Source organism: Mustelus asterias, chromosome 15, assembly GCF_964213995.1.
Source record: "Mustelus asterias chromosome 15, sMusAst1.hap1.1, whole genome shotgun sequence".
In the NCBI taxonomy this organism is placed as follows: Eukaryota; Metazoa; Chordata; class Chondrichthyes; order Carcharhiniformes; family Triakidae; genus Mustelus; species Mustelus asterias.
This window is the reverse complement of record NC_135815.1, coordinates 88,966,013-88,980,430: the sequence shown is the minus strand read 5'-3', so window position 1 is coordinate 88,980,430 and position 14,418 is coordinate 88,966,013. Positions and strand designations below refer to the sequence as shown.

Here is a 14,418-nt window from a genome sequence, read left to right as displayed (position 1 = left end):
TATCTTCCTCTGTAACTTTGGCCCTTTGTGCATCCCTCAACTCTCTTCATGTAACAGCTATTCCATCAGCTAGGCCCGCATTTCCCTAAAGCTGAAACATCTCCATCTCTTTCTTCTGAGGCCCTTTATAAATCCTATCTCTGACTGATCTTGATCCTAAAATCTCTTTTTTTCTCAAACAATGATGAGACGGAGCACAGGAAAGGGATAGAGAATCTGATGAAATGGTGCGATGACAATAATCTCTCCCTCAAATGTCAATAAAATGAAGGAGATAGTCATCGAGTTCAGGAAGCATAGTGGAGGTCATGCTCCTGTTTACGTCAATGGGGATGAAGTGAAAATGGTCGAGGGCTTTACATTTCTAGGTGTCCAGATCATCAACAAACTGTCCTGGTCCCTCCACGCCGACGCTATAGTTAAGAAAGCCCACCAACGCCTCTACTTTCTCAGGAGGCTAAGGAAATTCGGCATGTCCGCGACGACTCTCACCAAATTTTACAGATGCACTATAGAAAGCACCCTTTCTGGATGTATCACAGCTTGATGTGACTCCTGCTCTGACCAAGACCGCAAAAAACTACAAAGGGTTGTGAACGTAGCCCAGTCCATCACTCAAACCAGCCTCTCGCCCATTGACTCTGTCTACACTTCCTGCTGCCTCAAAAAAAGCAGCATTATCAAAGTCCCCACGCATCCCGGACATTCTCTCTTCCACCTTCTCCCATTGGGAAAAAAAGATACAAAAGCCTGAGGACACGTATCAACCAACTCAAGAACAGCTTCTTCCCTGCTGCCATCAGACTTTTGAATGGATCTGCCATATATTAAATTGATCTTTCTCTATCTGTAACTGTAACCCTACATTCTGCACTCTCTCTTTTCTTTCTCCCCTATGTACTCTATGAAACTTTTCACTGTATCCAAATACATAGAATCATAGAATCCTACAGTGCAGAAGGAGGCCATTCAGCCCATTGAGTCTGCACCGACCACAATCCCACCCAGGCCCTATTCCCATAAACCCATGCATTTGCCCTAGGTAGTATCCCTGACACTAAGGGGCAATTTAGCATGGCCAATAAAAAATGCAGCTGACACATTCACATCTGGTAAATAAATTAGAGTGGCAATTCTTACTGACTCACGTAAACCACTTGTGAATTCAACAGGAAGTTATCGTGAAACATGGGTTTCATGCAAGCTGGTTTCACAGAATTACTCGAGAGACACATCATGAGGAACATTCGAACAATATCTGAGATAAATAGGACCGTTCAAAAGGTGACATTCATCCAATGGCTGGAATTCAACAAAATGGCTTCCATTTGTTTGTTGCTTCTAACATAGTAAAAGTTCCAAGATGCTTCACAGAGAACAGGAAACATGAGAAGAGGTGAATGAATGGCTAAGGATATATAGGTTTACATGTGTGTGTGTGTGTGGTAGTGTGGCCCCTTTAAGGGGGCATTACTTGAAGGTCACGTGATCAGGCCAGACCCTATGGAGTGTCGAGGGAGGAAGCTGAGCCAATTGAATGCGAGGGCATGTATCCTGGGTCAGGGAGGATCCTCAGTTGGAGCCAGGGAGCAGTAGTGTACATCGCATAGTTATTCCGTCAGACCCTCTTTGTGTATATCATTTCTTGTTCATCGGTAATAAAGCCTTTTGTTACTTAAGCCTCATCGAGTCGCCCTTTCTCTACAATCCCTAAAGTGTAGAAGGAGGCCATTCAGCCCATCGAAACTGCACTGACCACGGTCCCACCCAGGCACTATTCCCGTAACCCCACATATTTACCCCACTAATCCCCCTGACACTAAGGGGCAATTTAGCACGGCCAATCCACCTAACCTGCACATCTTTGGACTGTGGGAGGAAAGCGGAGCACCCGGAGGAAACCCACGCAGACATGGGGAGAAGGTGCAAACTCCACACAGACAGTGACCTGAGGCTGGAATTGAACCCGGGTCCCTGGCGCTGTGAGGCAGCAGTGCTAACCACTGCGCCACTGTACCACCCACATGTGACAATAATGAATCAAAATCAAATCAAATCCTTTGTCTCAGCATCCATTTGTGTCTGTGACTTGACTCTCCATTTTTTTTCTGCATTGGAGGCGTTATACAACTTACTGCAGTTGTGTAAGAAATAACAACATTCACATTGACACGGCGGAGGGATCCTGTCTGAATTTTAGCAATAGGGAGATCGTCATCCAGTGTTTCAACGACAGGAGGCCGACGGTTGAATCCTGGTGATCCAGGTCTGTTATTGGCTCAGGTTTTTAGAGTCATAGAGATCTACAGCACAGAAAGAGGTCCTTCGGCCCATCGGGTCTGTGCCAGTCAAAGACAAACCAACCAACTATTCTAATCCCATGTTCCAGCATTTGGCCCATAGCCTTGTTTGCCTTGGCATCTCAAGTGCCCATTGAAATACCGTGGCTTCACAGCAGCTAGAACAATAGTGAATAAAATATTTTCAATAAATGCAAATTGCTGGAATAGGGGATGTGGTAGGCAACTCAGCCGTTCTCAGAATGACTTTTTAATTCAGACTTACTAGAACCAAAACAATAAAAAATGCAGCTGACACATTCACATCTGGTAAATAAATTAGAGTGGCAATTCTTACTGACTCACGTAAACCACTTGTGAATTCAACAGGAAGTTATCGTAAAACATGGGTTTTATGCAGGCTGGTTTCACAGAATTACTCGAGAGACACATCATGAGGAACATTCGAACAATATCAGAGATAAACAGGACAGTTCAAAAGGTGACATTCATCCAATGGCTGAAATTCAACAAAATGGCTTCCATTTGTTTGTTGCTTCTAACATAGTAAAAGTTCCAAGATGCTTCACAGAGAACAGGAAACATGAGAAGAGGTGAGTGAATGGATGGCTAAGGATAGATAGGTTTACATGTGTGTGTGTGGTAGTGTGGCCTCTTTAAGGGGGCGTTACCTGAGGGTCACATGGTCAAGCCAGACCCTATGGAGTGTCGAGGCAGGAAGCTGAGCCAATCAAACGCGAGGGCGCGTATCCCAGGTCAGGGAGGATCCTCAGTTGGAGTCAGGGACAGTCGCATAGTTATTCCATCAGACTTTCTTTGTGTATATAGTTACTTGTTCGTTGGTAATAAAGCCTTTTGTTACTTAAGCCTCATTGAGTCGCCCTTTTTCATTCAATCCCTAAAGTGTAGAAGGCGGCCATTCAGCCCATCGAATCTGCACTGCCCACAGTTCCACCCAGGCCCTATTCCCGTAACCTCACATATTTACCGTGCTAATCCCCCTGACACTAAGGTTACTTTAGCATGGCCAATCAACCTAACCCGCACATCTTTGGACTGTGGGAGGAAACCTACGCAGACACGGGGAGAATGTGCAAACTCCAAACAGTGACCCGAGGCCGGAATTGAACCTGGGTCCCTGGCGCTGTGAGGCAGCAGTGCTAACCACTGTGCCACCCTTGATTTATTACAACGTGGCCTTTGAAGGAGTGGCAAGAAGTCAATGAGTTGAGCGGGGGATCACAGAGAGTGGGGTCAAGGCAATGGATGTCACCACATTAGTGGTGGGTTAGAGAGAGACTGAGGGTTACAGATCAGATGCAGGAGACTTGGACATGATTGATTCAAAATTGATGTTGTGAGGAATGGGAGCCACGAAGATCGGGCAAGACAGGTATAGGATGTTGCCCGCAGAGTTTTGGATGGATTGAAACTTGTGTGTGTTGGAGGGGGGAGGGGGTGGTGTCGTGGCTGGACTGGCCCTTCTAGCTCTGGCAGACCTGAAGAACACTCCTGGCACGGTGATTTCAGGCAACCCTGTGATCAACATCTGCATTCCAGCCTGTCAGCTGTGCAAATTCTGAAGTGACCAGCTCAGTTTAATCTCCATGCCCTCCAGTCACCTGGCAGGATCTTAAATCACTGCAGCACTCCATCCTGCAGCAGAGATTATCATTTCTCCCTGTCAGAAGCTGCAGGTGTGAGCAGACCCCTTTGAAGTCCTCTGAGAGAGAGAGAGATGTCAATTACACCTGTGGATGGGGGGGGGGGGGGGGGGGGTGGATTACAGTCTGCCCAGCTGTGCACTCAGCCCCAATGTATGCACACAGCTTTGGTTTGAAATTGCTGAGGCTTCCCAGCAAGCTGAAATTGTTGAAACCCTCTCCATTACACTTGAAGTCTTTGATCTGTAACAAATTCAATGTGCAGCTCAATGGATTTCTATCATCCTCCAGCCACCTGTGTTTATTTTTATTTCCCTTCATGGTTGAATGCATCTCAAATACCCCATTGATGCAATGTTGAGGGACCACAATGTTGACAGTCTTAACCTGATTGACAGACAGCCTGTGGTTTCATTTTGCAAACCACTTGGCCTGAAGAGAGACTGAGTGGGGGCTCTGAGAGGGTAGGTGGAGGCTGAATGGGGAAGGGGTTCTCAGGGGGTAGCGGGGGCTGAATGTGGGCTCTGAGAGCGAAGGGGAGGGGCTGAGGGAGTGGGGTCCTGAAGGGAGAGGGGACCTGAGTGGGGAGTGGGTCAGATAAACCTCATGCCTGTGTGGTGTTGGTGGCGTGGATGCCCCTTGTTGCTGAGGGGTTGCTGGTTCTTCCTCGACCCTTGGGGTCCAACATGCCAGGTCCTCATTTGTGTGGACCTGTATGAAGTTCACCCAGTGCAGGGTCTGCTAGGATGGCGGGTGACTAGCGAGGGCTATTTAAATCAGGATTCAAGCCCGCTAATTATATTTAAAGTGGTGAATTTGAAAATGCATCTGATTCCCGCCCGGATCAGGGCCAGCAGTGCAGCCTGAGAGGATCGCAACCGATTTGGCGACCGGCGCAGAACCCAATTCTCTGGGCCATTGTGATGCTCGCTGGGAGCTAGCAGACCGGGAGAATCCCTCCCCAGTATCACAAAATCAGGAGAGTAATCACAAAGGGACAAAATTCAGGATTAATGATGAACTGCGGGATAATACAATCATCCACTGAGCTTGAAAAGGCCAAAGCCATGGCAGGATCATTGAATAATATCCAGTATCCATCCAGAGTTTCACTGAAGCCGCTGCACCTCCGCCATGTTGTTATCCCCAAGCCCTGGCAAAGAACATTCTAGGCCCCGATGGGTGAGCAAGGACATGTCAGGCCGCTTCCAACCCGTCTCGATAAACACGGAGGACAGGACAATGCATGTCCAGCGGTCGGAGTCTTTGACCGATCCCAGGCCTCAAAGGTCGGATACAGTGTGCTCCATCGAACTCCAAACGCCCACCCTTAAGACCGAGACTGTGAAAGCACGGCAGCCAGTTCTCAAATTCAGCCGGGAATTCATCCCTAATTCCGCTCAGGAGACCAGGCACAGCGGACACTCCATCCCCATCCCCCACAGGGCAACCAGGATGCATAGTATACCATCAGCCGGATTACCGATTACTGCAGGTGAGCCCCCACTGAGGAAACTGCCCTCTTGGCTGACTTCTCCACTTCATCCATTCTCCTTAGGAGATCTCTCAGTTACCCAATATGAACGCCAAAAAAGCTGTGCCAGGGAGCCGAGACCGTCGTCCATAACTTCACTCATAATGGCGGCCACCATCTTGATGCCAATCGCATCAGCGAAGGGCAGGGCCTCTCACCAGTGAATCCGTCACTGCCAACTGGGCCCACCCTGGCTATCTCCAACTGCCTCAATAAAACAAGGATTGTCTTGACTTAACTCGACTCCCCTTTGCCAAACTTCAACCAGGATCTTCCAGGAATATAGCCAGGACTACACACATCAGGATGGGATAATTATAGGCAGTTAAAAAAAACGGATTAATTGATGAGCAGCACTTGAGCTTGTGAAAAAGAAGGTCCCATGCTTACCTCATGTGACACCCCGGGTGGGATTTTACAGCTTCGCTCATCCCGAAACCGTAAAATCCCACCCAAGGTCAACTGACCTTCCTATTGTCCGCCCCTCGCCCGCTCCAGTTCCCGTGGCGGGCCGGGCGGTAAAATTCCGGCGTCCGTGTTTTTAGTTTGCTTTGATGGAAGACCTCTCTTCATTTGCATAAATTTACAGAGAATAATCTTCGATAAAATGTGCCATTGCACTGACAGACCTCGGCAAGCTGACTGGTTGATATCATATTGCAGTCAGTGCTTCCACATAGTGGGTTGCTTTCTTGCAAAGTGGCGGCCAACGGTCCTTAGAGCAGCACTGATAGCAAACAGGAAATCATTGCAGGCACATTCGCAGAACTGTTGACTCAATCTTCAAGATCATATTGTTCATGGCTGGAAGGACAATATTATTCACCTCCTGTAAGTAATGGCTGTTTCTTTAACCATATCCTCTACAGGGTTTTTTTATTTTTGTGAAACCACTTCAGATACTCTTTGGGACGTTTGCTGCAGGTGAGATTATGATGACATTTGCTGTGTTGAATAATATTTTTTTTATTTGTGCAGGGGACCTGGACATCGCTGGCTGGCTGGGCCAGCATTTATTGCCCATCCCCAGGGAGGCATGGTGGCGCAGTGGCCAGCACTGCTGCCTCAGAGTGCCAGGGACCCGGGTTCGATTCCTGGTTTGGATCACTGTCTGCGTGGGTTTCCTCCGGGTGCTCCAGTTCCCTCCCACAGTCCGAAAGACGCGCTGGTTAGGTGCATTGTGAAGTAAAGTAAAGCTTATTTATTAATCACTAGTAGGCTTACATTAACACTGCAATGAAGTTACTGTGAAAATCCCCTAGTCGCCACACTCCGGCGTCTGTTCGGGTACACTGAGGGAGAATTTATCACGGCCAACTCACCTAACCCGTACGTCTTTGGACTGTGGGAGGAAACCGGAGCACCCGGAGGAAACCCACGCAGTCACAGGGAGAACTTGCAAACTCCACACAGTGACCCAAGCCGGGAATCTAACCCGGGTCCCAGGCGCTATGAGATAGCAGTGCGAACGACTGTGCTACCGTGCCACCCATGGCAACTAGGGGATTTTCACAGTAACTGCATTGCAGTGTTAATGTAAGCCCACTCGTAACACTAATAAATAAACTTTAATTGCCCCTAAACTGAGGCATTGCTGTGGGTTTAGAGTCACACGTAGACCAGACCGGGTAAGGATGGCAGATTTCCTTTCCTCAAGGGCATTCATAAATCGGATGGGTTTTTACGACAATTGGAAATGGTTTAAGTAGACTTTCTTTTAATTCCATATTTCTCCAGATTCAAATTTCACCATCTGTCATGGCGGGATTTGAACCCAGGTCCCTAGAGCATCACCCTTGGTCTCTGGATTATTAGTCCAGTGACAATACCACTGTGCCAGCATCTCCCTATAATATGGTGCCTTTGCCCATTAGTAGGGTTAAGGTTAAATTATATAATCCTCTTTGGCACAAATGCTGGCAGCTGCAACTCACATTTGACACAGCCATGAGTACTGTGCATTAGTAGAAGCTGTAATAAGCCCTAGAGCTTACTTTCACAAGTGGAGACGACTTCAATGTGAGAATGGAAACCATTGTTCCCCCCTTTAGAAAGCAAATTTTGGATCCGACATTGAGTTTGGTGTTGGCACGTCACAAATGGACAGATTAATTTAAGGCCCATTCAGCTTAAGGTGATTTTTTTTTTGCAGCCTCACTCACTTGCTTCCTGTCTAAGCCTCTGACAAACTGTGAAACCAGGAACTGTATTGACTAATAAATTTGTTGCCAGTGCATTAAAGAGACAGTAACAAGTAAAATGTCTTGAATTGAAGCATTCACAAGCATATTACTAAATCATTCCATTTTTATTGCGTGCAACATACAATGTTTCAGTTGTACAGACTATAGGCAGTATGCTAATACAGTATATAGAGGGGTTTTGCTTTCATGACCTACAATATTACTGCCATACTGGTATACAAATTCTTAATACTGTTCTAAACTACGTACAAAAATCACAAATGCCATATCATTAAAAAGGCAATCTACCTACATATAAATTGTATGTAAGCAAATTCCAGGTTAACAATTTGTTCCCATAGTACACAGTAGTATAACTTGTTCTTTTACTGGTAATTGGCAATTATCTTGCTCTGCGTTAGTCAATGCACAGAACGTGGTTCAGTTGCATCACTGAAGCAGAGATTTTGGTTTACCAGTGGTCATGAATATGGTACTGTTCCATGTTAATATCTAACTTTTCTAGGAATGTGTCAACAAGAATAAGCGCGTGAAACCAGGAGGTGGTTCACAGGTTGGGGTTATTGGATGCTAGACTCAATCTCAAAGGGTATGGTTGGAAAATTTGGCTATTAAGCTCGGGACGGCACGGTGGCTGGCACTGCTGCCTCACAGCGCCAGAGACCCGGGTTCGATTCCCGGCTTGGGCCACTGTCTGTGTGGAGTCTGCATGTTCTCCCTGTGTCTGCATGGGTTTCCTCCGGGTGCTCCGGTTTCCTCCCACAGTCCAAAGATGTGTGGGTTAGGTGGATTGGCCATGCTAAATTGCCCCTTAGTGTCAGGGGGACCAGCTAGGGTAAATGCAAGGGGTAATGGGGATAGAGCCTGGGTGGTGGGATTGTGGTCGATGCAGACTCCCCAATGGGCCAAATGGCCTCCTTTTGCTCTGTAGATTCTATGATTCTGCTGAAGAGATTTGGCCATTTCATGTTAACCAACTTGCAAAAGAACCCAGAAAGATACTGAATGTAGCTTACTGGAGAACTGCACTGACTCCAGGGACTGTGGTACCCTGAATTAGCCTGTTCTCAGCGTCACAACTGTTGGGAATTTCAAGGTTTAGGCACTGAATAGTCTGCACCATGTAATATCTCACTGGCCTATGGTGCTGAACTATTTAATAAGGAGGAGTCCCAAGAATGTCAGTTAAATCAGAAATGTAAAAAAATCTGTTGTGAATTTGTAAGAAAAATAAGGAATGTTTAAATTCAAATATTTGCAAGGTTGGGTCTGTAAGGTTAAGACTCACACGATGGTTCACAAGTGGCCAGAGGGAAAATAAAACTTGATGCCAGTAACCAAAGGGTGGGATTATATACACAATGAGATGTACACTCTATAAAATGTCTCAAAAGGTCCCTTTACATTTCCCCATTTAGAATTTAGGTTTAAACCATATTGCCTGTACATGATCATGTAGAATATCTGCGCTTGCGTGACAAATCCTCAGCATAACCGCCAAAGAAAAGACAAATAAAATAAGCTGAATACTGTGGATGTTGGTATCTGAAACGAGGACAGAGGATGCCAGAAAAGACTCAGCAGGTCTGGCAACGTCTGTAAGGAGAGGGAAGCATAGTTAACGTTGAGCCCTTTTGGCTCTTCATTAGAATTGAAAGGAGAGAGCATGAGTCAGATATAGAGATAGGAGAGATGGCAACAAAATGTAGCAAATTTAAGAAGCAGAGAGAGAAGGCCTGGTGTGGGAAGGGTGTTGGGTTTGCATTGAGGCAATACATGTTTGGGATTTTTTTTTTTAAAGAAGGGGTTTAAAACAGCAATCAGAGAGGAGAATGAGGAACAGGAGGACCAACGCTTGGTCATCCAGGAGGCCTTTGCATCAGATGATGTCATTGATGATTTCATAAAAGACAAGAAGAGGCGAATTGATGCTGGCAAACCGAAAGACATCGACTTAACTTTGCCAGGGTGGGGTGAGTGGGGCGGAAAAGGTCTCAAACCAAGTGCAAAGAAGAGAAGGTAAGTCTTTTGGAAGAATGACCATGATGCGTACAGGTCACTGGTAAGTTAGGACTGTCGATCTGAGTCTTTTTCAGCTCCCAAGATGTACGGGTTAGGTCGATTGGCCATGCTAAAATTGCCCTTAGTGTCCTGGGATGCGTAGGTTAGAGGGATTAGTGGGTAAATGTGTAGGAATATGGGGGTAGGGCCTGGGTGGGATTGTGGTCAGTGCAGACTCGATGGGCCGAATGGCCTCTTTCTGTGCTGTAGGGTTTCTAAGATGGGAGGAGAGAGGTCACAACCGAAAGCTGCCGAACTCAACCGAGAGGCGAGATGCTGCTCCTCCAGCTTTGTGTTGGGCTTCACTGGAGAACTGCAGCAGGCCAAGGATGGCCACAAAGGAGTCAACCCCAGGTTCTAGTGATGCTGTCCTCCAGCTACATGGAGCCTGGCCACTTTACGTTAAGGTAATTGAGTGGCTCAATACCTCCCCCCTTTATGTTATTCGAGTGCTTTTGATTGTCGCTGGATTTTAATTTTCCTCATTGTCTGTTGACATTAGTCCTTTCCTTCAAATCTCCCCACGTCACCACTGCGGCACAGAGAGGAGAAATTGGGTTCCACGTCATTGTGAAGGTTTCACTGCTGAGAAACGGACTATGGAAATTCAGGCTTTCAAAATTTACTGTGTGCACTCGGCTCAGGTGCCGGATAAGTCTCTTTGCACAATAGGGCTACCTTTTCAAACTCCCTGGTCCCGGGAAGTGGACATTCTGTGGTCTGGTATAAAGAAGGATTGGAGATTGGGCAGCTTTTTCTGTAGCTTATCCTTTCCTGTATGTATAGGCAGGAGGCTGGCCAGACTGACCAAGCTAAGGGAGGTATGAAGGGGGCTGTCCTCCCAGGTCCCTTTTTGACCTTTGACTCTTTGACACTGCAGGCGCTCGAGGCAATCAGTAAAGCCTGGCACTGTGGACTGCCCTCCAATCCCCACTGACTGAAGACTCCTTGGGGCTGCACCAAAGATGTTTCTCTCTTTCTTCCTCCCTTCCCACACCCCATCCAGGAAACTAACACTTCAGTCAGCTCCTCCTTATCCATCGGCAGACCGAGAAGCTCTCCATTACTCTGGGGGAAAAGAGGCTTACGGCTGCTCCCCCTGATTCTCCTGCCAATGGTGCTAGGCCCTAACAAAGGATTTCCTCCATGGTGGCGCAGTGGTTAGCACTGCTGCCTCACAGCACCAGGGACCCAGGTTCAATTCCGACTTGGGTCACTGTCTGAGTGGAGGTTGCACCTTCTCCTCGTGTCTGCATGGGTTTCCTCTGGGTGCTCCGGTTTCCTCCCACAGTCTAAAGATGTGCGGGTTAGGTTGGATTGGCCATGCTAAATTGACCCTCGTGTCAGGGGATTAGCAGGGTAAATATGTGGGGTTACGGGAATAGGGCCTGGGTGGGATTGTGGTCGGTGCAGACTCGATGGGCCGAATGGCCTCCTTCTGCACTGTAGGGATTCTATGGATAATGGCAAATCTAGGTGCTGCCAGAACGAAAGCGCACTTAAGGAAATTGCAGAGAAACTAAACAGAGACTTGGGATGGAACTTTACGCTGGCAGAATTTTATGGTCTCACTGAAGTCAATGGACTGAATGGCTCACTGCTGTTACAGTTCCACCCTTGGTGCCTGCTCTTGTTTCACGTCTCAGCAGAGAGGACGCAGAAAACACTACCCCCAACCCAAGCCCCGAGACAGTGCCCCTGCTGTACCAGTGCGAAGGTTTCCATCTTTCGTCGTCTGCCCTCGATACCTCTCCAAGGCAGACTGACAGCTTAGTGACAATCTGAAGGCAGCTTCGTGCCACTGAGCCGCTGCCTGGAAACAGCCAAAACGATTCACTGCATTAATCGGAGCCTTAGGCCTCAGGGAGGGCGGACGCGCTCGCTGATCCCATTGTCCTGGGCTGGATTCCAACACAAGCCTCCGAGGGCGAGAGAGAAAACACGGCTCTGACAATGAATACTTTCCAGCTGATGCAATTACACAAAATATTTATACAGAACCACTGGAAGGCCAGCTGATAAACTGGGCCCTCAAAACACAGAGGCAATAATGCAAGGAGTGACAATAATGCTGTATTCTACAGGCAGTCAATTGGGTTAAGCACAGGATAATCTCACTGATGGCATGGAATGTTTAAGTGGCAATTAAGTGCAGTGAAGATACAGTAGTGTAAACACAAAGATGGACAAAACATAGTAAGATCAGTATTTCATCCTTACCCTGCTTGCCTTCTGGCAGCTCAGCCGAGAATGACTATGGAAGGTAGATTTGATTGATAGGTAAAGCCAGAACCTAAACCCGACAATTATGTGGTCACGTTTACTTTCTATACCGCTAGGCCACACTACCCTGACCCTTTCCGGAATCAAATGTTCTTTTTTTCCCCTTTTACTTCGCGCTCTCCCTCTCTCTCTCATTCAACTTCCTACTTCCCATTTTTCTCCGTATTATTAGAGCTCTTTCCTGTGCTGTGAGGCCAGGCCAATAACATCTGTTTTGTGCTGGTGAATGGTGAGGGATGAATCATTCGTGGAATCGCAACATTCACCATTTTGGGACCTCCAGTGTCAATGAACTCCCCACTCAGAGACAGTGCAGGTTAGATGCAGAGCACAATTCTGGTCCAACAACGCACTTTAGCCCCCAACCTCTTGCCCCTTCCTACACCTTGTGCTCTCTCCAAACCATTCCATAAAACCACAGAACAAAACAGCAGAGGAGGAGGCCATTCGGCCCATGATGCTTCTGCAAGCTCTTGGAAAGAGCTATTCAATTAGCCTCATTCCTCTGCTCCCCCCGTGGTCCGACAAATCTTCCCCATTCAATTATTTATCCAATCCCTTTTGAAAGTTACTATTGAATCTTTGTTTCACACAGTGGATTACTGATCAGGACAACTCATTGCGTAATTTCTCTTGCCCTCACGTCACCTCTGTTTTTCCCTCAATGACCTTAAATCTGGGTTCTTTGGTTACTGACCCTTATGCCACATTTTCTCTTCATCCTCCCCCCCGTGATCTGGAACGCCTCCACCTTCCCTTGACCTCCTCTACTCTAAAGGAGAACAATCCCAACCTCTCCAGGTTAACTGAAATCCCACCTCCCCGGAACCATCCTCGTAAGTCTTCTCTTGCACTCCCTCCCAGGCTTCCATATCCATCCTGATGTGTGGTGCCCTGAATTTGCATTTTAAAAAAAAAAAATCACGTGGATTTGGATGTCGGTGAACATGCCTGGAGCAGCGATCTCGTGCAGGCCACATCGCTGAATATTTTACAGGGAGGTGTCGCATCTCATTTACAGCTGAACGAAGGGCCAGGTGGCATTGCAGGTCCCGAAACATTGCAGTATCATCACACAATTGTACAACAGCTGTGTTGTGGATGAATCAAAGGATAACTTCATCCGTCGAGCAAACATCTTAACGCTCAAAGATAAAAAATATTGATCAATATATTGTGAATAATTAAAAAAAACTTTAAAAAAAATTAACAATTATATGCCCAGATGTTTATAAGAATAATCATTTCTGGCTTAAAAAAATATCTTTAAAAAAAAAACTTTCAGTTAACCAGCAACTGTTACCAAGTTAAGTGTGTGTTTCTGGGATCCACAGAAACACACAGTCTTCCTACAAACATAAAACCATTCATGCAGCCTGCGCCCAAACTGATTTTATTCCCACTTTTTAGTCCGGATGCAACCCATCCCGCTACTGTGACAGTTTCACTGATGCATTGCATCTGACTGGTCTTTGCCACGCACAGAGTGAATATCTCGTCCAAAGAAATGCAGAAACCCCATAGTCGGCTGCGTCTCTGGCAAAGTGTTATACACATAACTCCGAGAACATCAGCAATGGTTGACCTGTTAAGGTTAACTGGGTTCTCAGAACACACACCCCCGGCGTGCCACCCAAAATTAATTCAAATGAAACTGAAATTGGAAGACTCCAAAGACATCCTTACAAGCTAAAGATACGTTTCACTGTTCAAGAAGCGGCGTTGCATCCTTCAGGGGCCGTGGTGCTGCCCTCATTGATGTTGTCGGGAAGGTCACTGCGCAGGCGCTTGTAGACAAAGTGAAACATCTGTGTCTGAGGCCGACTGTGCAACTCTGCCTTGATTTTCTGCGGGAAGGTGTCGGGAGCCAACTGCTGCCAAGTGTCATTTATCAGAAGGAAAAGGCTGTAGTTCTCAGTGTCCTGGACTTGGAACTTGGCAGCACAAAGGTCACACAGCTCCTCCGTCGTCGTAAAGGGTCTCACCAGTAACGTCTTGGCTGTGCAGCCACTTGTTGTGTTGTTGAAGGCCACACGTAGGTAGTTCTACACAGGTTGAGATAAAGGGGACCATTATAGCACGGCAATCGGTAAACGCAATGCTGCAGCATTTCTATAATTCACATAATGGCATCCGATTGCACATAGATGGCAAACTGTTCAGTGTTTCATTGCAGCTACAATCTCCACAGGTAAAGTATTACATTAGCAAGTCCCGAGGATAGAATCAGCTCTAGACATGAATAGGCTGCTGTCCAGGGCATACCTGACAGTCACCTGTATACAGAACTGTTCCATTTCCCTAGATCAGGATTTGCAAACTGGGTCACGTGGAACCCTGGGGGTTGCGTCGGATACACCTCGGGGGTCCCG

The 14,418-nt window shown here is 47.0% G+C and overlaps 1 protein-coding gene across 1 annotated transcript in view; it reads right to left on the bottom strand.

Moving 5' to 3' along the window:
* Positions 1–7,784: 7,784 nt before the first annotated feature.
* Positions 7,785–14,418, bottom strand: part of LOC144504637 (ras and Rab interactor 2-like) — a 156,900-nt gene continuing 150,266 nt past the window's right edge. Inside the window, exon 13 of the mRNA XM_078230305.1 lies at positions 7,785–14,091. Coding sequence (XP_078086431.1) covers positions 13,756–14,091 — 336 coding nt within the window. The 3' untranslated portion in view covers positions 7,785–13,755. The remainder of the gene's footprint in view (positions 14,092–14,418) is intronic.